This window comes from Cricetulus griseus, assembly GCF_003668045.3.
Source record: "Cricetulus griseus strain 17A/GY chromosome 1 unlocalized genomic scaffold, alternate assembly CriGri-PICRH-1.0 chr1_1, whole genome shotgun sequence".
NCBI lineage: Eukaryota > Metazoa > Chordata > Mammalia > Rodentia > Cricetidae > Cricetulus > Cricetulus griseus.
In genome coordinates, this window is record NW_023276807.1 from 147,332,955 (window position 1) to 147,358,826 (window position 25,872).

The 25,872-nt window shown below is 35.7% G+C and overlaps 1 protein-coding gene across 11 annotated transcripts in view; it reads left to right on the forward strand.

Moving 5' to 3' along the window:
• The window catches only part of Adgrl3 (adhesion G protein-coupled receptor L3), a 446,202-nt gene that overhangs the window by 158,255 nt on the left and 262,075 nt on the right, over positions 1 to 25,872 (forward strand). For 6 of the 11 annotated variants that reach the window (XM_035452594.1, XM_035452591.1, XM_035452592.1 and 3 more), the window contains exon 1: positions 3,820 to 4,516. In XM_035452594.1, the coding sequence (XP_035308485.1) occupies positions 3,835 to 4,516 (682 nt within the window). In that variant the 5' untranslated portion in view covers positions 3,820 to 3,834. Of the gene's footprint in view, positions 1 to 1,506; positions 1,522 to 3,715; positions 4,517 to 25,872 lie in introns of those variants that run through there. The other 5 variants (XM_035452601.1, XM_035452599.1, XM_035452600.1 and 2 more) reach the window with 2 other exon arrangements.

Here is a 25,872-nt window from a genome sequence, read left to right on the forward strand (position 1 = left end):
TTTCAAAGTCGTTTACAAGTTTTATTTTGAAAGTAACAAAAACCATGAGAATTTATGTCAATGCATGGAAATTGCATCCAAATATAATTACCCAAACCCAGTATTTATTGTTTGTTTTTGAAACATCAGTGAAGGTTTCAGTTTACTTGCATGTGATAAACATCAATTTAACCCTTTCTATTGAAATTGCCTTAGATTTACAACAGTTGGACTCTGTGAATTTTCATGATTTGGTTATAAACCCATTCTTCCCTCAAATCTTTGCCTTTTTCAGGTTGGCCCCTTTTGCTCATTAAGATGTAGGCAAATCTAATTATACATATTTACAAGGTAATGAAGGTGCCAATAAATGCTTCATGGATAGGTTAGATTTCCCATTTTTATAAGAACCTTTAAAAATCATAGTAAGAGCTACATATGCATGTTTCAGAATCTCCTGTTCTGAGAGTATGGAGACTCTGTTAAGATATGGATCCCTTGAATGTGGGTGTCAATGAAGAGGTCTGGGCAATCTATGGGGCCTCTGGTAGTGGATCAGTATTTATCCCTAGTATATGAATGGGCTTTTGGAGACCATTCCTCATAGAGAGATACTCTCTCAGCCTAGACACATGGTGGAGGGTCTAGGCCCTACTCCAAAGGATATGACAGACTTTTAAGATCCCCCATGGAAGGCTTCACCCTCCCTAGGGAACAGAAAGGGGATGGGATAGGGGAGCAGGGGGGCAGGGGAGGAGGGGAGGGAGAGGGAACTGGTATTGACATGTAAAACAAGGTTGTTTCTAATTTAAATAAAAACTCAAAAATAAACAAAGAATTTCAGAGAAAGCCAGAGACAGGAGCTTATTATTTGCATTAATAATCTGAATGAAGTTTTTTATGGGAATATTTTTTCCATCTTAGTGTCATATATTGAGAGGTAGAAGAGAAGCTTGTTCAGTAAGGATTTTAAGTGCATTACTTTACTCAGGGCAGCATCCTCCTTCATTTGCTTGTAACTTCACAAGTTGTATTCCTCACCATAAGTCTGAAGAGCTATCCGGAGAGTCTGTGGTTCTAGGAAGTGAGTTGCAGAAGAGCTTATTCTGAACAGGTCACCTCTGTGAGCTGCAAAACAAGCAGAGCTATTCTGCTAAATAGTGGAATTTGCTATAGTATTTGTAAGTGAAACTAACCAAATTGTTTGAAAGTTCCAGTACATTAACTTGCTGACCTCACTTCCAAATGTAACTACTGCTGCTCTTGTTATGGTTATTGCATTCTCCATATTATTTTTTACAGTAATTTTTGATGTTTCTGCTGTATTTTAAAGCTTATGATTATTTTTAAAGTATTTATTTTGGTGAAATGTTTTTAAAACAACATAGTGTTCAATTAAGCAAGCATGACTGCAATGTATTATTTACTTTCAGTTTGGAAAAGGTGAATAAAAAGTGCTTGGCCAATACCGTACCATTAATCTATTCTCTTTTCTCCTTTCTCTCTTTACTTCTCTCTCTCCAATAGAAGTGGAACAAAAAGGTAATTAAATACCTTTCATAAATTATATACTATTTATAGGCTAAGTTATTTAACAGTTTAACATTTAGTTAAATAATTTTGTTATTAATTCTTATTTTATGCAAATTTATTGACTACTTCTGCTGCTCAACTTCACTTTAATCTGTTTTACTGACCAGTGCTGGTTTGATTCTTTTACCTAACACAGATTATTAATATTATAATATCATCAACACTATATTTTATTCCTTTTTATTTGAAACTAGCAGAGAGAAATCCAATGGGCATGGTAAATAATGATTTCTTTAGATTTGTTCCTTGTTTTCTCCTAATTTCCCTTAGATCTACTGTGTTTCTCCTTCTACATTAACTCCTAACTACTCGAGAAAGGGGCGAGGATACTCTTCTTAATTATCCTGAATGCCATTAGTATCTGTGGCCAAACCACTGTGAATGCACACAATCTCATCTAATGTTAGTAACCATGGACCCATTATTAATTGTAGTATAAGGTTATGTACAATTTTGAGTTAGAGAGTAACTCATGTTTATAGTACAAGTTTTCATATTAAAACTCCTATGTTTGATAACCATGGAATTGCTTTTGTCTACAAATTTATAGTGGTCCTTCTCTTGGCACAATTTGAAGGTCAACTTTTGCCACAAAACTTTCCATTTCTTTAAAATTAAGACTTTGATATGCTAGGAATGGCCTTTTATTTCAGCCATCTATAATGCATAGCTAAAGTTCCTCCTAGACTATTTTCCAGGGGATCTGTGTTTCTAGTTACTACTAAGGAGCTAATCACTAACACCAAAGTACAATCCTTTATTCATTAAAAAGCAGGTCAGCATACAATTCCTTGTGGCTTCCTCCTTTTTTTTTTTTTTCACCCAGGAAAATTCTAGTCATCTCAAACCTAACAGCGGACTGCATGGTTATTTTTCAGTGGGTTTGCCTTGCAAATATATGCAAGCAACGCTTCCCAGAGCAGGCTCAGCAGACAGAACACAGCCATCCAAAGTGGCTTCATGGGAAGGCTCCCGGAATCAAATTGTGCAACTTGTTCACTCACCCTACTTCTGATTTAGAGATTCATCAATGGACTTAAGATATTATAATCCCTGCCATAGTTTTATTCACTATCTAGTGTTATAACTGGATATGGCCTCAGGTCTCCTTTTTCCTTATGTGCTGCATCCAGCTGTGCCACAGGCGCTTCAAGAACCACCCTTTGGGAAACGTTGCTTTGTAGCCCCTTCATTTCAGATGAACCTGCCAAGCTTCTTACCACCATACTTACATTGTTCTCCAGTGAGGCATACTAAACAACAAAAAGAATCAGACGATTCCTGCCCATTTTCCTTCTGAAGTATGAGCAGCATAATAGAGCAAGTAATCTTGTTTTTTTTTTTTTTCAATGCTTTTCTCATGTAACAGTAAGAGGTACATGTTTTTAAGTTCCAGTAATACTGTACTTAACAGGACGTTTTTAACTGATTAAAATCTAGATCCTGGGTTCTTTACTGTAACCTTTCACCTTTTCTTCTTCTTTTCTTCTCTTCCTTTCCTTTCTTCCTCTCCCTTTCTCTTTTTCCTTCCAGTATCCATCCATCACTCATCTTTAATTGAATGGGTTGCATGCTCTGTGTGTGTTGCAGCAGCTTTGAGAGCCTTTTTTTTTTTTTTTTTTTTTTTTTTTGCTAGATGATTCAGTAGCCTGTGTTGCAGATCTTTTCTTTATATAGATAATAATAATGTGGGCTATCAATTTCTTAATGATAAATAATTATTAAACAGCCAATTTCATCAGAGTGGAAACAATGGGTTATCATTTTCAAAGAGATACAGTTCTTCAATGAACTAATAAAAGGATCATGTGTGAACTTGGTACTTTGTTATATGTCTATAGAACTCATAGACATATGCTACACTTCAGACATGCATCAAAATATGTGTTTGCAAAGGTAAAACTCAGAATAGCACAGCTGCTTCTAAAAAGGCTAACATTTTTTCCAACAAGTGACATCACATTGTTTGGCGGCAAAAAATCCAAAACTAATGTGGAAGAGTGCTTTGTATAACAATCAACAATGCCACAATAAGTGGTGGTGGGTATTGCTTGTTGGAGTTGCATTCTGTTTGCTGAAAATAAGAACAGATGAAAAGAGAGTCAATTAATATATTTACTATTATAACTTTCCCTCCTGACAGTTTTTCTTTGTCCTGGACTGCTAAAAGGAGTGTACCAGAGTGAACACTTGTTTGAATCTGACCACCAGTCTGGGGCATGGTGCAAAGACCCTCTACAGGCTTCTGACAAGATATATTATATGCCCTGGACCCCCTACAGAACTGACACCCTGACAGAGTATTCATCCAAAGATGACTTCATTGCTGGAAGGCCAACAACTACCTACAAGCTGCCTCACAGAGTGGATGGCACTGGATTTGTAGTATATGATGGTGCCCTGTTCTTCAATAAGGAGCGTACCAGAAACATAGTAAAGTTTGATTTACGGACTAGGATAAAGAGTGGAGAGGCAATCATAGCAAATGCCAATTACCATGACACATCCCCATACCGATGGGGTGGTAAATCTGACATAGACTTGGCAGTGGATGAAAATGGATTATGGGTAATCTATGCAACAGAACAGAACAATGGCAAAATTGTCATTAGCCAGTTAAATCCTTATACCCTACGGATTGAGGGGACGTGGGACACGGCCTATGATAAAAGGTCAGCTTCCAATGCCTTTATGATTTGTGGGATTCTGTATGTGGTCAAATCTGTATATGAGGATGATGACAATGAGGCCACCGGTAATAAGATTGACTACATTTACAACACGGACCAAAGCAAGGATAGCCTGGTGGATGTACCCTTTCCCAATTCCTACCAGTACATAGCAGCTGTGGATTACAACCCCAGGGACAATCTGCTTTATGTGTGGAATAACTACCATGTTGTGAAATACTCTTTGGACTTTGGACCTCTGGATAGTAGATCAGGTAAGTTTGATTTTTGGTAGCATTCTAGGGAAAGCTACCATTTGTTCTCAATAAGATGACTGTTGAGATTTTCTTCAATTCCCTATGCAATCTTCTGGCCTAGGTATCTAAAACCTAATATTCACTGTCCTTTCATTTTGGAAATGTTCTCTCTCTCTCTCTCTCTCTCTGAACATGGATCTATGAGAAAGGGACTCTGTCCTTTACATAGTTTGCCTCAAACATCATCCTATTTATTTGAATTATATTTGCCTTTATCACATATTTACTTCTTTGTATAATGAAATACATAAAAATTCTGCTAGGACTACATGCTGTCCTTTCACATTAATTGTGGGATGTTTTTGAGAATGCTTTTTTCCCATTTGGAATATATCAAAAGGTTAACTTGGCATAATGTTGCTGGAGCTGTGTACCAACAGCTTTACCCTACAAAGTCCATTACATAAGTCCAACCCTTAGGGAAGTATGGATTATTTGAAAGTATGTATGTCTCAGAAAACCTACTTAGTAACTCATAAGTGCATGACTCACATTTTTGAGTAAATGATATTTATTCAAAACACTGTCATGCATAAGCCTGAGAATATATCTTTAATTTCAATTATTTAAATGGTCCCCCTTCTGATTGTAAAATCTTTAATGATTTTCATTTTTATCATTACTAGATTTTTTTCTGGGCATGGTGGCTCCTACCTGTAAGCTCAGAACTTGGGAGGTTGAAATAGGAAGATTACCAAGAGTTCAAGGCCAGTCTGTGTAATGTTGAATTCAGGCAAGCCTAGGCCTCATTATGTGACATTATCTCAAAAGTAAATTAAAAAAATTAAAAAGTTAGTAAAAGTTTAATTTTGTAACATGTCATAATACTGCTGTCCAAGTTAAAGTATAATGGAAAACACAGATGTAAGTGTCTGAATCTTGGTAGTAATATAGTAATTAAAAATAAATTATTTATTTCAATTAGAATTTCATTGTTGCTGGATGGTGGTAGCACATGCCTCTATTCCCAGCACTCAGGAGGCAGAGGCAGAACTGATGTTGAGGTCAGTCAGGTCTCCTAGACAGCCAGGGCTACACATAGAATCCCTGTCTTGAATAAAATAATAAATAAAAGAGTTTAGTTGTTACTATTTCTCATTTTCTGAATTATGTACCATACTTTCATGTGCATGCCACTGTAATCTCTAATTTTCCCATTAGGCACAATACTCATAAAAACTAGATTCATTATGTCCAACAAGCTGCTTCACTCACCTTTGTATTATGTACATGTCTGATTGTTATTTCCTTTCAGACATTATTATAACATATTGTGTATACAGAAATAAGGCTCAATAGACTTTCATTAAACTCACAAATAAATAATGGCTTTCCACCTCTTCCTCAAAGAAACTGACCAATTGGTTTGCATCTTCTCTAAACACTAAGAAGCTTCCATCAGAGTGTCTTCATGTCTTTCCACAAATAGTAATGTTGATATTATGTTGAATTATGTTTTCTACCAAAGGAAACCTTAGTATGCAGCATCTCAAATTCTAGCATCTCTTGAAAAAAATTAAACAATAAGTCTCCTAAACTACATTACCAGCTGCACCACATGCTGGGAAGGCTCTTAGACTCAGTGACCTTCTCAGTTGAGAACCCAAAAGCAATCAATAATTTGGAGAATTCTGTGCAGTCCATATCTCACAGCTATGTTCTTAAGTGAAAATTTGTATTTTTCTGTGATAACACTGTATATGAATAATATGTAGCCTCTTTGTTTTATTCCACTAACACACAAAGAAAATTCTAGTGAAAACAAAACTGTAGTTTACTATGCTTTGTAATTCAAGAATACAGGGGGCAATAACATACCACAAGTTTTATTGAACTAAAGATTTTATATTATTTTTTGTATGGAATAACAGTCTAAAATTCACTGATAGTCATAGTACTTCAAAGTAATGATACTTAGAATTCAAAAAACTAACACAATACTTCATCCAGACTATATAAATTAAACTTGAGGAAGACTATTGTACCTTTGTTCCATGTATTTAGACACTTGCCAGAAATATGTCTAATATGCACCAAAAAGTATATTTAATAATCTCTCTATATATGTAAATAGATATATTCATATTTATATAGAGACAGAGGAATCATGTGAATTGTTTACATGGGGAAAATTATACTGCTCCTTTAAATTTGTTTATGTGAGCTAAAGTGTGAGACATCTTGAAGGCATATATTAGTGCCACATTCAATAAAAATTCTGTTATTGAAGTACAATAATATTTAGAAACTATAGATTTCATTTTAATTGGATTCTTTAAAAAAAGATACTCAGTTTTCATTGTTTTTGAATGGTCACACTGAAAACTTTATCCATTTTACCAACAGTGGGATTTCACCTGTATTGAATTTGTCAACATAATCACCAAAAAAGTATCAATTTGCATGCATGGATGCTCAAATTAAAAAGTTAATACTCTGGCGTTGGATCTACTGCAATTTAGAGGTGGAAAGAATAACTGTAGAAGTGAATTTTATGCATGGTACGTGTGGATATGAGGATTTCAATTAGCATTAATAGAAGCTGTTCATCTTACTCCACAAAAACAGCTTTAGCTGGGTGTTTCCAGTGTAAACAGTGGTGTTTTTCAGAGTATCTGCCTTTAGTGAATTCTTACTGCCATTTTGTTATGGGTCTTCTTATGTCTGTATACTGAAATCTCAATTTAAAAGAAATATTTTAGGGACAAAAATGAAAGGAAGGAAGAAAAAGAGGAAGGAAGGGAGGGAAGAAGGAAGGAGAAAAGGAAAAGGGAAAAGAATGAAGACAAAATGTAGTTGCTGTCTGTTGATATTCAGCTGAGGCTTTTTTCTCTGATTTAAGTTACATTTTGTTAAAAAAAAATAGAACTCTCAAGTTTTCATGTAAAGGGTTACTTTTGTTTTTACTTCTGCTATATGAAACTATTCTCTACCTCACAAGACTTACTCTGGGAAGATAAAGGGCAAATAATAACTCTCTTGGATATACAGAAAGAACCTCAGCTATGCTTACTCATGCCCAGCATCTGCCTTTGAACCTGAACATGAGAGTCTAAGGACCTGTGTTTGAATTCTACCCTAGCTTCTTGTCTGAATATTCATAGTTTCAGTTTTGGTTTTAACAACTACGGGATAGGAAAAATCATGCCTATCGTAGAATGTTGTTAAACTTTAATTTGATAATATTTGTTAGATACATTAATAAGCTTAAACTAATTTCTTCAGGGAAATTTTTATCCATATTTTATAACTTAGAGATTATGATCTCTGTAGCTAATACTACTTTTTAAAAGATCTTTCTTGAGGGCTGGCATGCTACTACTACCAATAGTAATATCTTTTAAAATATATATATTTCCTTGTGTTAAGCTTTCTCCACATCAAACAGCATTTATAGTTTTACTGAGGTCATTAAAACAGCACATATATGAATTCTAAAACTTGTATCTATTCTTCCACAATGAAATTTTGTTGTTGTTGTTGTTGTTGTGTTTATTTTATGAAATGCTTTTAGGAGTAGTAGAAAGGCCATCTTTGCTTCTCAGAACTATTCTAAGTGGTGTTGAAGCCTTTTTTAAATTCTAATCCCTTACTCATCTTGTGGCAGTAAATTAATTTCCAGGCACGCAGTGTGAAGAGTTTCAGTTTGGTTTGCTTACACAATATCTAGGTGTGCTTTCTTTTCCAGCAATATGTTTGTAAAGAAATTAATTTTCATGGAGTCATAGAAAATTTTAATTCAAATGTTCATTTTAGACTGAAAGTGAAGATCCTCTTTGGCAGATATTTAGGGCTTTTTCTTCCTAGAGAAGCTTAGGAGTTTAGTATTTGTTTCTTGTTTTTCTCAAAAAACATTAGTTTCAGAACGTTAACCTCTTCTCATTTATTAGGCATTTATCAAATACAAAATTGCCAGTCTTCGTGTAGTTTTTCAGCATGAAATTAGTGTGAAAACAACTAGAAACAGGCACTGATGCTGCTATTTAGTATTCATATTTTGCATTCAATTATATCAGAAAACCATTTATTTGGAAATATTAATGATGTGATATGCTTCACATTATGGAATTCACTGTGAATAATCCTCAAATTTAAAAAAAATTCATTTCGGAGGGATGCTAGTAACACTTGGATTCACAATGAGATATGCCCGTTGATACTGTTTAGTCATTTTTGTTTGCAACCTTGGTTGACTGTTTGATAAACAGTAGATGCTCCATAATGATTTGCTGAATGGTTTCAGAAATGTATGAATGAATGAAATTTTCTAGACTTGCTTTTCATAAGCTACTGTGAGAATGAAAATGTTATTTCATGCACTCCCTGGGTGGTCCTCCACTGTTTGTTCAGAGCATCCATTGCCTGGCAGTTTTATAAAGTCCTGCCATCCTCCCCAGTCCCACCTCCTCTTCTTCATCCTGTGCTGTCAGTTTTCTTTTTTATTTATTTATTTATTTATTTATTTTATTTTTATTCAATGTATTCATTTGCAATTTCTTTTTATTATTATTTCATTTAAACTAAAACTATCTTATTTTACATACCAATCCCAGTTCCCTCTTCCTCCTGTCCTCCCATTACTCCTGCCATCTCCCCATCCTACCTCCATCTACTCCTCAGAGAGGGTGAGTCCTCCCATGGGGAAATCATCAAAGTCTGCCACATCATTTGGGGCAGGACCAAAGCCCTCCCCCCTGTATCTAGGCTGAGACAGTATCTCTCCACAAGGAATGGGCTCCAAAAGTCTGTTCATGTACTAGGGATAAATACTGGTTCCACTTCAAGAGGCCCCATAGACTACCCAAGCCCTACAACTGACACCCACGTTCAAGGGGCCTGGTTCGGTCTTATTTAGTTTCCCCAGTGTCAGTCTGGAGTCTGTGAGCTCCCACTTGTTCAGATTGGCTGTTTCTGTGGGTTTTCCCAGAGTGGAGTCTTAACCCCGTTGCTCATCACTCCTCCCTCTCAACTGGATTCCAGGAGTTCAGCTCAGTGCTTAGCTGTGAATCTCAGCTTCTGCTTCAGTCAGCTACTGATGGAGGCTGTATGATGGCATTTAAGGTAGTCATCATTCTTATTATAGGGGAAGGGCATTTAAGATAGCCTCTCTACTATTGCTTAAATTTTTAGGTGGGGTCATCCTGTGGATTCCTGGGAATGTCCCTAGTGCCATGTTTCTCTTTAAGCCCATAAAGGCTCCCTCTATCAAGATATCTCTTTCCTTGCTTTCCTTCTCTGTTTCTTTCCCCAGACTCCATTTTCCTGATCCCTCATGTTATCCTCCCCCAATTCTCTCCTTTTCTTTCTTTGGCCACCACATGTTCCCAATTCACTCAGGAGATCTTGTCCTTTTCCCCTTCTGGGTTGAGGGGGTCAGTTTTCTTAATGTAAAAGAAGGATAGGGTCTGGAGAGATGCTCGGCAGGTAAGAGCACTGGTTGCTCTTCCTGCGTTTGCTTCCCAGCATGCGCATTGACACTACCAACTATCTGTAACTCCACTTCCAAGGCATCCGACTCCTTCTCTAGCCTCTGTGTATGCCAGACAGGCCAGTAGATAAAACACCCATCACATAAAACAAACAAAAGCAAACAAATAAACAAAGAAGTTTAGCAGGTGTTAAGGAGAAGTGCTAAAGCACATTAACACCTGATATACATTGTTGCACAAGCAATTGAGAGAAATTAAAGTCAGTGGTCTTATAACATGGAAGAAAATGTATAGCTGATCAAATATTTCTTTTTATTGTGAACAAATTTTTGGTTGACAAGTTGCAGAGATTTCCTTCAACTTCAAGGAAATGGAAACTGTCTTATATTTAATGTGGGATGGAGTTTGGTCCTCCACTGAAAATGAATTTTGTGTGAAAACAGGAGAGTCATTCTTGGCTAACCTGTGAAAGACACATTTTGAAGCAGCCACTTTCGAGTTAAAGGAAGTGTGAAGGGCTTGTTTGTCTGAGTAAGGCAGAATTCCAGATCTATAACTATTAAATCTAGAATTTTCTTCCAAATGTATTTTTTACTTAAGTCTATATTCTATCATATGAAACAAATGTGTGGCATACATCCATCATTACCTCAGTCACCTATATTTCTACCTTGTCCATTAACCATCTCCTAGCAACACTTAGTTATTTCATAGATGATTTGAGTGATACTCACAAGGGAAACACATTTCTAAACCTATATGTAATGTCCTGACAGATCTGTCATTGGGCAACCAGTCGTCTTGCTGGCTTTTGGTCATTGCTCTGACTCTTAGCTGTTTTCCTTCCCAAACCATTTTGTGCTAAAATTAGTATTTATTACTGAAATGGAGTAAGGTGTGTAAGATACTTCCTTTGACTCTCATAGTTTCCTTCTAAGCTAATCATATTAAAAATCTAGGCATCCCTTGTCAAATTTACAAATATCTGCTAACATATTGGAAATGAGCAATCCCTCTACATGCTGAAGAGAGCAGCATCTGAAGCAACAGTGCAGAGTCTGAACACAACCACTGAACAATGCGGACTAGATTGACCTTCTGTCCTTATAATATGCTGATTAGTGCACTTGTGTCTCCCCCAAAAGCTCTGGCTATAGTGATTAATAAGAACTTTAAACACACATGACACCTTGATAAAATGTAATTTTCACATCATGCATCTGAGCCCTTTACTTTGACAGCTGAATAATGTGAGTAGTGGACAGAGAATCCTGAAGATTTTGAAACTGCCACATGTTTGATCCATGGCTGAATCTGCTTGTTGAATGGCGTGCTTATATGGAGTGCAAGGAGACAGGAAATAAGAGTGTGAAAGTACTGAGCTCTTAAGCCAGACACATCCTCTGACTGCAGGTTATGGTCACTTCTCAGTTCCACTTGAGATGCCATGCTGTCTCCAAAGTTTGATTTCCCTCTATTTTGTAGCCTAGTGAAATTTGCAAAAAGAAAAGCACTCAACCACTTGTTGCTATTCTCAGCTCCAGCTGGAGTTTTTGTTCATCAGCTGTTTCCCTGTGTGGGATAACTCCCTCCTCTTCTTCCCATGCTTTTTCATTGCCTGTGGTGACAGCTGCTGCTGATTGACATGGCTGTTGCTGCATTTCCAGGAAGCACACCGAAAACTTAACAAAATGTTCCGACTCTGTGTCAGCTGAATTCTCTCCCTCAATTTTTACCTTTCCTGTATTTTTCCCTTGTCACTGGGGGTTAATCTTTTTAGAATAACACCATCTGCTTTTCAGCCACTGAATATAAAAACTATAGTTCTGTACAATGCAAAACTGGGCCTCATTTTCTATAGCTGTGCCCAGGCAGCATTTCTTCGGAATCCAACATCTAAATGACCTTCCTAGAAGAGGTGCTGGTGACAAAATGAGGCAGATACATATAGGATTCCTTTTTTTCTCCCTACAAAGTGAATTCTCTTATAAATGAATACCTATTAGAAGATGATCAAAATTATTTCTACACTGACCATTCAGGGACACACGCAGATGATTTCTTTCTGAATGTGAATTCTCACACCCTCCAGCTGTCTCTTGTGGAGCTGTTGCTTTGCTCATTAGCATGTCCACCAGAGGGCAGGCAGGTGGAACAGAAATGATTTTGCAGCTCCTTATGAGGCCTCCTGTAATGTTTGGCAACAGTAGCAAGAATGTGATTACTGAATGTGCGGGCAGGGAGGGTGTGCCCTTAATCTCATCCTTCTAGCCATCTGAGCACAGATAGAGGAGACTCTGCAACATTAAATGTTAGCTGCTGAAACAGCTGTCTGATGATATGGGCTTCATGTCTGATTTGAAACATTGGAAGTCGTGGCCAAGAGCCTTAAACAAGAGCTTGCAAGCATGAGTTCTTAAGTACAAATCTACTTCTTTCTTAGAAACTGCCCCCCCCACACACACTCGAACTCTAAAGTCTCCAATAATTTTGATAAATGATATAACTCAAGATACAGATATGATAAATAAAATCTATAACATTATCTGCTTGTGTAGAGTGAGACATGGTATCAGATCTCTCTGAAAACAAATGGAGAATATTTCTTTCTATTTACTTTGGAAGAGTCCTGTATCTCTTCATGCTCTTTACCCAACAGGACAAATTTACAATACTGTGTATCTATGAACATTGCCAAAGATAGCAATCAAGAGTCTCTTGTACACTGGTCGGTGGTGGTGCACGCCTTTAATCCCAGCACTAGGGAGGCAGAGGCAGGCGGATCTCTGTGAGTGCGAGACCAGCCTGTTCTACAAGAGCTAGGTCCAGACAGCCTCCAAAGCCACAGAGAAACCCTGTCTGGAAAAAACCAAGATAAATAAATAAATAACTAAAAAGTGCTTCAGGAGATAAATATTTTAGCTATAAAACTCAAGCTTTTAAAAATAATCTTACCCAGAAAAATCCTTGCAACATGTAAATGTAAAAAAAAGAAAATAGCTGTGTGTGCAGCCCTTGTCAGTCTGCCAACCTGATGCTCAGCTTCATCATTTTGCCTCCATCCATGCTTTAGGAGAATGGGAGGCCATAAGTAATGCAAGGGGAAAGGAAGGCAGACAGAATATACATATAAGGAGTTAAGTCAAAGTAGATTAGGTAAAGAAGCCAGTGAAGTACATACCAAAGTGAAGTAGAATGAAGACAAGCAAATGTATCTAGTGTTTTAGAATACCCACCAGACCTGGCAAACTGCTAGATTACACATACCCTTGCCCTTAAAAACACTGGAAAGGCGTTAGTCCCAAGTAACTCAGTTTATAAATATAGATATGAAATTCAAAGAAGCCTCAATGGCAATCATAAAGATGTGATGCTTTTATATTTACATCTCAAAAATTACCCATGGCATGCTGCCTAAAAGAACACCATAGTGTGGTTTGTGAAATGGAGTACAGTGGTGTGGTAGCTTCTTGGAAATACTTGAAGAAGCAGATTTAATTATTGAAGGATTAGAAGGATTAGTTGGAAACTTTGCAGAGATTCTGAGCAATTTGAAGGACTTTAGAGATTTGAGGTCTAGATCTTTATTAGATTTAAAGCTACTTAGCAAGCTATATCCATTTCTAAATTCACATGTATTGCTAGCTATACTCTCATGCTCATTATCTTTGAAGAAAAATGGCAAGATGATAAAAATTAGAATGAAGAAATAAAAAAAGTAGAAAGACAGAAATACAAGGGAAATAAGCATGTTTTTCCTTTGATAAACAATTGGACAGTAAATGAATTGAAGTATATTTCTTTAAAAGGAAGTAATGAGCTACCATGTATTTTTCATTGTTAAAAATTACTTCCCAAGGCTGATTTAACTAAACTCCAGAGGTTAATAATATGATTAAGGGCAATATGAGAAAGCTTATATATTTATTATTGAATGTTAAGTATGTAAACCATTTCTGAAAGCAACTTAACTATAGTTACATAGGAGAATGAAAATTATTTTCTCTTTCAAAATTATCTTCTGGGACTTCAGAACCAAGGAATATATTAATGAGATAAAAGAATAGAAATATTTAATCTTAGTTTATTTTTTTATGAAAACAAGAAGCCTCGACAAGCAATGGAATACCTAAAGCCAAAGAAGACTGTTTAAACTTGGGTATTTTAATATTGCATTTTATGAAAATAGAAGGCTATAAAAAAGATTATAGGTCAAATGTCATAGGAATCATAAGATCCCTCTTGGGGTTTGAATGATAATTGCTAAAAGATTATTTATTTTATTTATTGAGGAAATAAATGTAAAAGAAAGGGGCTTGTCCTATTTCTTGATATTTTCTTGTTTGAACTAAGGCTAAGGATAAAATATTGTGCAGCAGTCCCCTCATCCATGATAACTGCATTCAAACAACCCATGTAGAAGCAAAATTCACCAACTATCATCAAATTCTATGTGAATTTTGTCTTCCCTATGCCTTCACACCTGTGATGATATTTCATTTATGAATTAGGTACAGTAGGAAATTGATAACAAATAATAAAAAATATGTTCTAATACAGTCTGGGTTTTGAAGACATTAATGTCTCCTGAACACAGTACTGTGATGCTACAGCAGCTGGTCTGGTAAATTAGGCAACCAGAGAGGTGTGGAGGAATACAGTGTGGATCTGTAGGAGAGAACTGGGGGTGTTTCCCATTCCAGGGAACCTCAAGAATGGTTTGGCATACAACTCATGAATTACTTCTCGAAATTTTCATTTACTATTTTTGGAGAACAATTGACCATCAGAAACTAAAGCCAACAAAATAAAGCTATGACTATGAGATACTATTGTAGTTTTTAAAGTCCCCTGCATGTTACAGTCTGTTTCCATCTCCTGATTAGAGAGTCCTGAAGCAGCACATAGCATGCTCTTGAGTCTACTCCCACAGAAAGAGTATAATGAGGTAATTTATCCTGCCAGGGAACTCAGAAATACTTCTGTTTCTCCATTGCAGTACTTAGTATAGTGATAATCTCAAACCACAGTGGCTTCCATTTGATTTCATCAGTTGGTTATGAAGATAGAAACAGAAAAGAGGAAAAGATAAAAAGAAAATTGTGAGCATAAATACACTTTTTGTTTAATTTGAATGGAAGGAAGGCCAACCACTCTGATCAATGTGAAATTAAACTTCAACTTTGTACTTTTAGTTTAATAGTAAAACACTAATCCAGGGCATAGTGGGCAGAATTTTTTAATGTCAACAGTGGGACTCTGTCCTTACTGAGGGTAAATCCTCACATCTCCATCTTTTCAGGAACCTCTTTTGTGGTCTTACTCTTTCTCCCTAGGAAGAAGTATGTTCATTGAAGACAATTCAATGTGTGCATTTGATGAAGGAACCAGTGTTGGCAGTCATAGTCATGGTATATTCATGTCGAAAACCATTTGTAGAGAACTACTAGAGCTTTGGATTGCAATTTTGCTTAGTCATTTGGAAAGAAATCACTTTTATAGTAGCAACCATTTTAAATTTGTTGGCAAAATGGAAGTAACTTTTTCATATATATTATATAACAAAAGTATGTATGTGCATACAGTATACATGTCAAACCTGTGGTCAAGTGAATTTCAAATTATTATGCACTGGGAATATGGTACAAATTTACACGGCCAGGTTGCATCCTAGATTGAATCAGAAGTAGTGAGAGTATATCCCTGCATCTATTTCAGCAAAAAGCTGAAAATTCTTAATATTTGTATATAGAGCATGATCCCTAGTAGGTTAATAAAGGAGTAGGATTTGATAATGCCTTTACATTTTGCCATTTTCTTTTCTCTATGACTATTTTAGATTAATGTCTTTGTGTAGGTGTTTGGCATCCTGCAATCTAAAGACTCACTACAAGAAGGATATAGATGTACATACTTATATACACACACATACATACATACATACATACATACATACATACATACATAGTCACTGTGGGAGCTTGTTAAAATGCTGATTTTCTTCCTATTCCCTGCTTCTCTGCACTGATATAAGAGTTCTAAGACATGAATTCATTGCTTCAAGAGAGTCCCAAGAACAGTATTTTTCAAGAAGGTTCTGTGTAAGGTACAGAAGCACCACTGTAAGTGTCTAACACTTGAGTAGCACTTGCATCTTAGCATGAATAGTTGTCCGAGTGCATCAGCAGTTTGTAGAGCTCTGTGTATCCCACCGCCTCTGTGCGTTCAGGCAGCTCTGACAAGGAACTCCATCACTTTGTTTCATTAAATGGTCCTGCTTTGTGTCCTCACGGAATTACAGTCTGGGTGGTTGTCAGAGAAGAGCAGCAGCCTGATCCAGGATAGACATGTCCCTTTGTGAGCTTGTCCTGGCAAAGCGGGGTGCCATTTATCCTCACCTTCAATAGATGGGGGAAATTGGCACGGTGAGAAGGGCTGTGAGCCTAGGCAGTCACGCAGAGCTCTGCAACTGATCGTGCTCTGTTCGTGTTGGAGGGGTATTGTAAAGGGTGGGCAGAAAGACAAATTAGAGCTGTTACTGTAGTGGAAGGGATTTTGTAATGTAAGCAGTGGGACTCCATCTTTACTGCAGGTAAATCCTCACATCTCCATATTTTCAGGTAAAGGTATATTTCATTCTGAAAAATGGAAGTAAGTACAATCTGAATTTTTCATTTGGGCTGCTAATCTTTGCAGGTGTACTAGCAATGCTATGTCACGGCACACATGATGGATGATTTCTTCCAGCCATTCCACTGATTTCCCTAAGCATAGGGGGATAAAGAGCTGTTCTGAAATGTCGTGTTGCTGTTTTGAGACCCACCACTCCTGTGTTAATTTATTCGGTCTCCTCAGAAGCAGCATGAGTGGCACTTTCTTTTCCTAGGGGAGGTCTCGATGGATGCACAGATCCTGAGAGCCTGCCACCCCAATCAGGCTGATGCATAGTCTCTGGTCCAGACTTAGTTTTCTCATTTTCTCTTTGAATACAGAAACATCTGGTGAGCCTGACCCAAGTGGATTAAATATTCTGTTGTATTTATGGGAATGAATATATATATATATATATATATATATATATATATATATATCTTCACTATTGTAGCCCAGACTAGGCTGGCCTAGAACTCATGATTCTCCTATCTTAGCCTCTTGAGTTCAAGAATTGTAAGTGTACCCCTATACTAGTAAAAAGGGTATATTTAAGGAAACAGCTCTGTTTTTTAACCTCTCCTTTGGCCTCTCTTATTTTTTTAAGTCATCATTTGGTGACACATTATGGTTATTGTGGGAAGAGATAACATTGTGGGCTGCATGCTAAATACATGAGCTCCCTCTTACACTGTCAGCAGCTCTGTTAGACTCTCTCTTTTTTCATTAGTAAGTAGGAATAATATTCACTGATTTTAGCTGTAGCATTGACCATTATATGTGGAGCTCTATAAGCAATGAGCAGCTGTATCATTGTTTATATTGTACAATTTTGTTTATTCATTTTAACAATTTTGTGACAGTAGTATGGTTTAATAGCACACTTATGGTAATATGGTGATGAAGAAGTTAATTAGCAATATTGAACAAGACTTGAAGACATGAGTCTTAATAAGTAGTGTTAAAAATATTAATGGTAGTCATCTGTAGACAAACATAATAAGCCTCAAGCAAAGGGGAGAAATGGTCAGAATATTTAAAAATATAATTTGAGAATCCTTTGATATTCTTTTGAAAGACTAGTGCAGACAAATTCATACTCTTTAGTATACTAGAAATGATAACTGCAATTTCTCTAGTAATTTTCCTAAAAGCATCCTGATGTAGAAAATGAACATTTCCTCTATCGACAAAACAACAATCATTTTTAATAATAAATTCAGCATGATAGAAAAAGACAACTCTGCCAGTAAAGGAGGCAGACAGCTCACCAAGGATACTGGAATTCTAGGAACTAACTCAGACATATTGATAGGAACAGTCTGGGTGTTCAAAGAAGTCTTAATTCAAGCACTAGGAGATCCATAATTGGAAAGAATCCCATAGTGACTGCTGATTTCTCCTCTAATTATAAGGGAGTTTGTTGTGTCATAAACCCACTTAAGCACTCTGGTTTCTGATAGGGAAAGTGTCCCCAGGCTCTGCAACTAGACTGGGTGTTACCAGAAATTTACTTCAGTGGTCCAAGCATTAGACTGTCATGTAGTAATCAATACAGTGATGTGAAAACACTGTCAGGGTGTTTAAATGTAACATTCACTCTGCCTAAGGGCCCCAAAGAAGTTAAAGTTGCACTTCACACAGGTGGCTTAGTATGTTCTCTCACCCATTGGGGATTTTATTATAATTGTAGAAGGTGATATTACTATATTGTTTTTTGGTATCATCATTAGCTGTGGCTCTGTGTGGCAGCCAAGCATAAAAAATGAGTAAATTTATGCTGGTATTTTTATTTGTTAATAAATGTCAGAAATATGCATCTCATCTGAGTAGAATTTGCCAAAAGTTATCAAAGCCACGAATAAGATGTTTTACAGAGTGGCAGTTCTAGACTGTATTTTAAGCCTCTTCATAAATGTTCTGCCTAGATGAGTTATGACCACACTCAAAATATTTGATTTCATTTTTTAAACACTGAGTAAGTGTGTATTATGTGTGTGCAAAACACTTAACTAAGGTCTTTGGTAAATCTAGTATGAGCCTAGGCTCCATAGATTGAAAAGAAACTATTTAGTTATATAGACAACACAGTTGAAAATCAAGACATGCCAAGGAAACATAAAAGTTTTATTTGACATAGATTTTCTATTAGCTAAATAAGATATTTAGAAAAATCTTATTTGATATTCAGGAGATGAGGAAGTGTTGACTAGGTAAGATTGTATTAAGTTCTATGAGCTTTTTGAATGTTTGATAGTTTTAATGAAAAAAATGGCATGCCAATTTCATGTAACTTTGTTCAGTGGAGTATAGCATCTTTGTAAGTTGTTTGGTTCACTTCACAATGATAAATCAGTATATTCATTCATGAAAGAAAGACTAGAAAGTGGTCCCTTGTCCTTGGTTTACTCGCCCACAGTGTTGTTAATCACTGATGTTAGTGAAGATGCCTATGCCATACAAGCTGCATTGCTGGATGACAGATTGCTAAGAAGGAATATCTTAGCATCCTGGGTGATAAAATCAGAAATCACATGGACTTGGACATCCACATGCCAATAATTTTAAATAGAAAACTATAATGTGCTGCAGATGAGTGTTAAATTCTTTGTTTTGGAGTGTATATGGGTATGTGTATACATATACGTATATCTGTTTCACATGCTGAACTGTGTAATTATATATAATTATAATATATATGAATATATATTATCACACACTTCAACATGTGATGCCTTTTATTTCATTTCCAGTCAGAAATTATGCATGGACTAGTGACTCACTTTAGATCATCTTTGTGTGATATGCTGAGATTTAATAAGCAGAGCATTGTGTCTATCTGCTCAGGCTTCTAGCTTCAGTTTTTATCAAGAGCTTCCAGTTTGGGTTGGGAAAGATTATCACAGTTTTCAGTTTCCTCAATTATCAGCAGCACAATAATAATATGGAAAACAGGTGAGGCATTATATGTTTCCCTCATTTCTTCATGCTGTTGCCTACGTTGGATCAGAACCTCTGGGCAGCAGCTTTTCAGAAGTCAGGTCTAGAGGATGCTTGAGTGGTGTGTATTGTAGGAACTCTGAGCCATTGGATGAAAGACCAGGAGGTTTGGCTAACAGTCTGGTACTCATCTGGATTCATAAAGAGCCTCATTACCTACTGTGTGATATGATAATCTACTAAGGGTCTGTGATTTCCTCTTCACCACCTGTGAAACTGTAACAGTGTAGACATCTCAGTCTTGTTGGAGAAAGTAAGTTATTATCTGTGAAATGATTCAAACACCTGGTACATAACCTGCAAGTAATTATTAGGCATAAGTAAAGACAAGGATAAGTAGCTGTTTCTAGACAAGAAGGGAAATTTTAGGGAAATTGAGGAAGACTTTAGATGTCTTCCACTATGGCATGAGAACTGCCCAGAAGAGAAAGGGGTCAGCCTTCATTCTTTCAGTGAAGCATGAACATGAGGGGATAAACAAACAACATATAAAGACAAATTTTATCTTTTGGTAGACTACAATCTAAATTTTTTCTTCGAAGTTGTTTAACTCTACTGTACTTCCCTACGGCCCAAACCTTGGTCATTTCAAAATGACATAAAATTTGCAATTAACTGTCACAACTCTGCTACTTGGCAGTTTTCATCTAAAATAGATGTCTTTTAAGTTGTGAATAAAAGGAACATGAAAGTATCATTATCTCCTAAAATGGAATGAAAATTATTCTGAAAATGGTTGGAACCTAAGTACATCTTCTGAAGCAGATGTGCAGTTGTGCCTGAAGGTCCTCTCACCTCTGTTCTATGAGATCATCCACCAAAATTGATCATGATAAATATATGGTGTTTTCTCCTCCAATCTCCTCTTTCTCTAACCAAAAGAAGATCACAATGCAGTGACATTTATAGCATTAGCACATTCTTTGTAGCATCCAGTCATGCTGCAATGACTTCTTGATATACGTGGCTCTTGATTAAATTTAATGATTTTTGGTGAAAACTTTCTTGGAAACAGTAAATGAATGTAGCATTTTCAAAGAAAAAAACATAAAATTTGGAAGAAGCAGTGCTGCTTTTAAAATTGTTTCCTTACAAGGCAATTGCTTTTTCCTGGTATGCTAAACCTACAATATTTTTAGACTATCCAAAAATATTTCAGAAAAACAAGAAGGTTAGCACATCTTCTGACAATGGCTCAGTGATATTAGCAGTGTAGTATTATATAATTGAACAACAGAGGTATCCCTCTTATAACTTAGAAGATATAAACCTGAAAGAGTTTGGTACTTCCTGGATAATACAAGCAACTTAAAGGCAGAATGTTTGTTTTGTGACAGTACTAATATAGTCTATCTTTAGCCAAACTAGTAAGAAGCTGTTCAGGGTCAACATGCCTGTTGTCACAATGCCAATGTCTTTTAATTAAAATGTCTAAGGTTTGAATATGATAGGTAGGCAGTCAGTTTGTAATAATTTAATGAATATTTCTTTTACATATTCTTGTGTTCACCCCTTCATGCACTCATTGTGTCAAGAGAAGTATTTTTCCAGATATTGTATGTGGATATAATAGGTAACTTTGTTTTATTCAATAAAAACAAAATAAATTATAAAATAAGAAGGAAAAAGGGTGAATAGTACAAAATCATGTGATGTGACATCAGGCTGCAATAGTTCTCAAGTTCTCATGAAGGCAAACTTACCATAGCTGCTCTAGCTATTATCCAGCATGCTACATTTCCTGTGACCTTTGCTTGTTTTTATTTTCTAACAGATCTTCCATATAAATGGGATCTATTGAATTCACCATTTTGTGTTATTTCTCTACTGATGAGTTTATAAATTAGTATCATTTTATGACAAATGAATATTTGATACCCAGAAAAAAAATTCTGATACTTGTCCATTTTCCTCTCCCACTATCTCAGTTGTTGTTACATTTCCATGTCTATTGTTGAAGGAAGTCAGGACAGAAAGAAAGCCATGCAAGACCCCAGAGGCAGGAACTGATGCAAAGTCCATGGAAGGAGCTGCTTACTGGCTTGCTCCTCATGCCTTGCTCAATCTGATTTCTAGTAGAACCCAGGTCCACCAGCCCAGGAGTGGCACCACTCACAATGGGTTGGGTTCTTCTACATAAATCACTGAGTAATACCCTACAGGCTTCCAAAAACCCTATCTTATGCACACAATTTCTCTATTGAAGTTCCCTCCTCTAAGATGAATATAGCTTGTATCAAGTTGACATAAAACTAGAGAGCACATCCATGTTTGTTAAGATATAATTTATCAGTTAAGAACTGGAACTGGCTTTTGAGCCTCTTAGTTTTCTAGAAAACAGAATGGAATTCATCCAAACAAAAAAACCCAAAGTTTCTTTCTAATATGATTGTAGACAAAGGAAACCAAACATATGAGAACTAATCATTGATTTCCTGAAAAATTAAAACAAAATATAAAATAACATTTAAGCTATCACCCTTTGTAATCAGTAAAAATCAATGTTACATTAGTTGCTTAAAAGATTCTTCAATATTAAAAAAAGAAAAAACAGAAAATAAGTCATTTGCATTCACTGGTGTGTAAAAAGAATATGGAACAAAAAGTATTAACTAAAATATAATTGTTTCATATTTCTTAATTTCTTCCACTAAGTTGGCCTGGGGAGGGTGTTAGAAGCAAAGAGAATAATTATATAGATTTCAATGTAGAAACCATTTTAGAAATTCATCATATGTCTCTCACACACATGGGCTAAAGGTGTCCTCTTGGAAGTACATTTATACTTATTCAACATTTCCTTGTTATCACAAATGGACTGTAAGTTTTAAATCATACTTACTAATAGCATGGAAATTATTTGTGCATTGATTTATGTTTTTGAACTCTTTCACAAAATGATACAACTGAACTTGCGTATGTGTAAGTTGGTGTCTGTGAACATAAGAAACCCAAAGTAAGAAATATCCCATGAGGACCTGGCTGTCGTACTTCAGAACAGACCAGTTAATCATCAGCCATACAGAGGAGAGATTAACTGCCTAAAGGTCGAGCTCAGATTTTATCTTTTATATCTTTTATAAAGTATATCATAATTGCATGCAAGAACTATATTTATTTAATCCTCTCTTCCTACAAAATTTCAATGAAATAACTTTTGTTTGAATTGTTCTAAGTATGCATGAGGATACACACTAATAGCACACTAAACTTTCTTTTCATTAGCAAACTTAAACTTTAAGTATTTAATTGGCACTTCATAAGAAAAATGTCTAATGGTCAACTTTAAAAGAATTCTCAGAGGAATGAAATGTCTTTATTTCTAGTAAAATGTAATTAATTTTTAATTGTATTTTACTTTCCCCAAAATATGTTCATGTGGTAGAGCAAACATTATATAACTCTAGTTCTGAAGGCTCCAGAAGTCACTGGCAAAATGTTACATAATAAAACTAGGATGTTAAACACAAAGTATGAATGCATAAATGATCCATGCCCTTTTTTCAGCACCTGTTATTAAAAATAGAATGAAGCTCTTCCTATTTGAATTCCTTAGACATGAGTCATACTGAAGGCTTGAGCTTTCTACCTATGTGAGCATTTTTAATCACTAAAACATTTAAGACATTTTATTCTTTTTATAGGTCCCTATAAATTTTATATCCTAGTTTTTAAACAACCAAGTTAACTTTGACTCTTCTTGGTCAGTCCAGATTGTTATTGTGAATTTTGATCTGTTATGTATAGCTCATATTTAAATTCTTGATTACAAAAACCTTTGTTTTTTTTGCCATGATGTTACTAGAATTTAATTTTCTGTGACTTAAAAGATAGTTTCATTAAAAATAAAGTCCTGGATTTAACTTTGGGGATACTATACAATTCCTACCATTGGTATTGTCTGTGTATTTATTTATATTATTATAGATCTCCTTTCTTCCACTGGATTAAAACATTTGTATTCTTGCTTAAAATAAGTTAAATCCCAAAATGAAAAGAACAGTGTTGATAGAGTATTACATAATACAGCACTAGAATTCATTCTTCAGTTATCAGATATGTGAGGGGGAGATACTAAGCAAGAAGATAGATAATATCACATGGAAACCTGCATCTCCAATTCACTTTCCTTCTGTAGTTTAATCCACCAATTCAGATTGGGATGAGACAGGGAGAACATACTTAAGAATCTGAAACCCTCTCTTCTCCCAGAGCTCAACCTGATGAGAATCTTTGCTGCACTAGTCACCAAGTGGGGCTTTCCATTAAGTATTTGAAGGTTAGAAAGCAGGGATGTTTTTGATACAGCTATCCACACTATCTGTCCATACTCCCTTGTAGGCGCTGATTGTCTCCAGTCTCAGCACATTTCTCTCCTATCCTCATTCCCATTTTCTATGGGACTGCCACATGGACACTGGATATTTCCAAAACAATCATTTAAATCTTGTGCTTGATTTTCTCAACTCCTTATTGCTTTTTTAATAAGATTTGCAAAAATGATCAAAAGAAACAGAAAGCTATCTTACTGTCTGACCCCAAAATGACATGTAGTCATAATCTTACCTAATTCTTTAAAGTGAATGAAGTCTATATGCATATCAAAACAGAAGAATATTAAGGTTAAGTAAAAACTAAATTTTAAATCTCCAAAAGGTCTGTAGAAGGAAGAATAATGACTTAATATAAAATGACCAGCCCAATTGTTCATGGAAAAATCCCTTTTTATAAAAAGAATTCTGTGTGCCATCTCCATAAGGCCAGGGCCAAATATGCACAGACAAGACCATGACTGATAAATATGTATTACCCTTGAGAAGGCCACTTAGTTCATGTTTATTTATTACTGAGGGAGTCTTAAACATCACATATAGCTTAGTTGACAATACACAGATGTATTTTCCTATTTCTTCTATTTACAAGTTTACCTGTGAGGTGAAAAAAAAATAATCATTGTTACTCAGATGTTAGCCAGGAGGTCACATTGACCTCACAAGTAAGGGCACAGTACATGAGTTATTACAGCTCATTGTCCTTGGTACTTCCTCCTCTTTAGGAGTTTACCTTTGTGATGTCCTTTACTAACTAACGTATTCAGAAGGCAGAGGGAGTTTTTGCTTGTAATACTTTCTGAAAAGACCAAATTGGTTGGTTTTTAAGCCAATTAATCTAAGAAGAGAACACCTGTCTCTTCTTAAATAATGAGCACGATGTTTTCCCATGAATACATTTTTGAAAATAATGCTGATCAGTGGAGCCATAATTCATTTCAAGTCGTCTATTTCTTCCAATTTGAAACAAATAAAAGCTTCCTGTTCAGGAGGCTCCTGGGAAGAAAAGACAAGTTGATTGTTCACTTGCCTGTGGAGATATTCTCCGTGAAGAGGAACTCAAATGTACTTGGCAATGATTGACTTGCTTAAAGAATAGGGTAGCAGTGTTAGAAGAGGCACTTGTACATTTTTAAGTCGTGGAGCCTAAATGCGGTAGACTGTTAGGAGGCTCCTTCAGTTTTCTGTCGTATTTGCTTGTGAACTAATGACCATTTTGAGCATAGATAGTAACTGCAAGTTATTCTAAAGAAACTCACTCGCTGCTGTTGCTTTCACACGACTAACTCCTTATCTTTAAACCTCTTTTTCACGCTAAAGCAGCTCAGAAAATTCCTATGCAATGAATTCATTTTACATGAATAGTTTTATCTCAGCCTACAGATGAGAAAATGAAGAACTATTCATAGGATCTTTTTGTACATCAAATAACAAATAATAGCTATTTTCTAAAAAATGAAATAAAATAAGTTTGGTGCCTAAAAGGAATATAAAGAACACATCAAGAGTGGTTAGAAACAAAGTGATGATTAGAATTCCTGTGTTTCGTTCATTTAGGTTCAGATATGACCTTGAGCAAATCATTTGAAATCATCTCCATTTAACTGGATAAGTAATGCAAATTTGAAAAAGAAATATATATATATATATGAACTAAGTCACTTTTCTAGCTTATGAATTGCTATCTGCAAGTGAATTACCTTTAGCTATTCACCAAGGACTCCCTAGTTTGTTAGAAGCAAGCCTCCTGGAGAAAATCAACAGAACTGATACCCTTTAATAAAGAATCTTTTACTGTCACTAATTATTATCATTACTATTATTATTATTATTATTACTATTATTATTAATTTTACTCTTCCAGTTTACTTTGCAATTAGAAAAATAAAAATAAAATCTGATG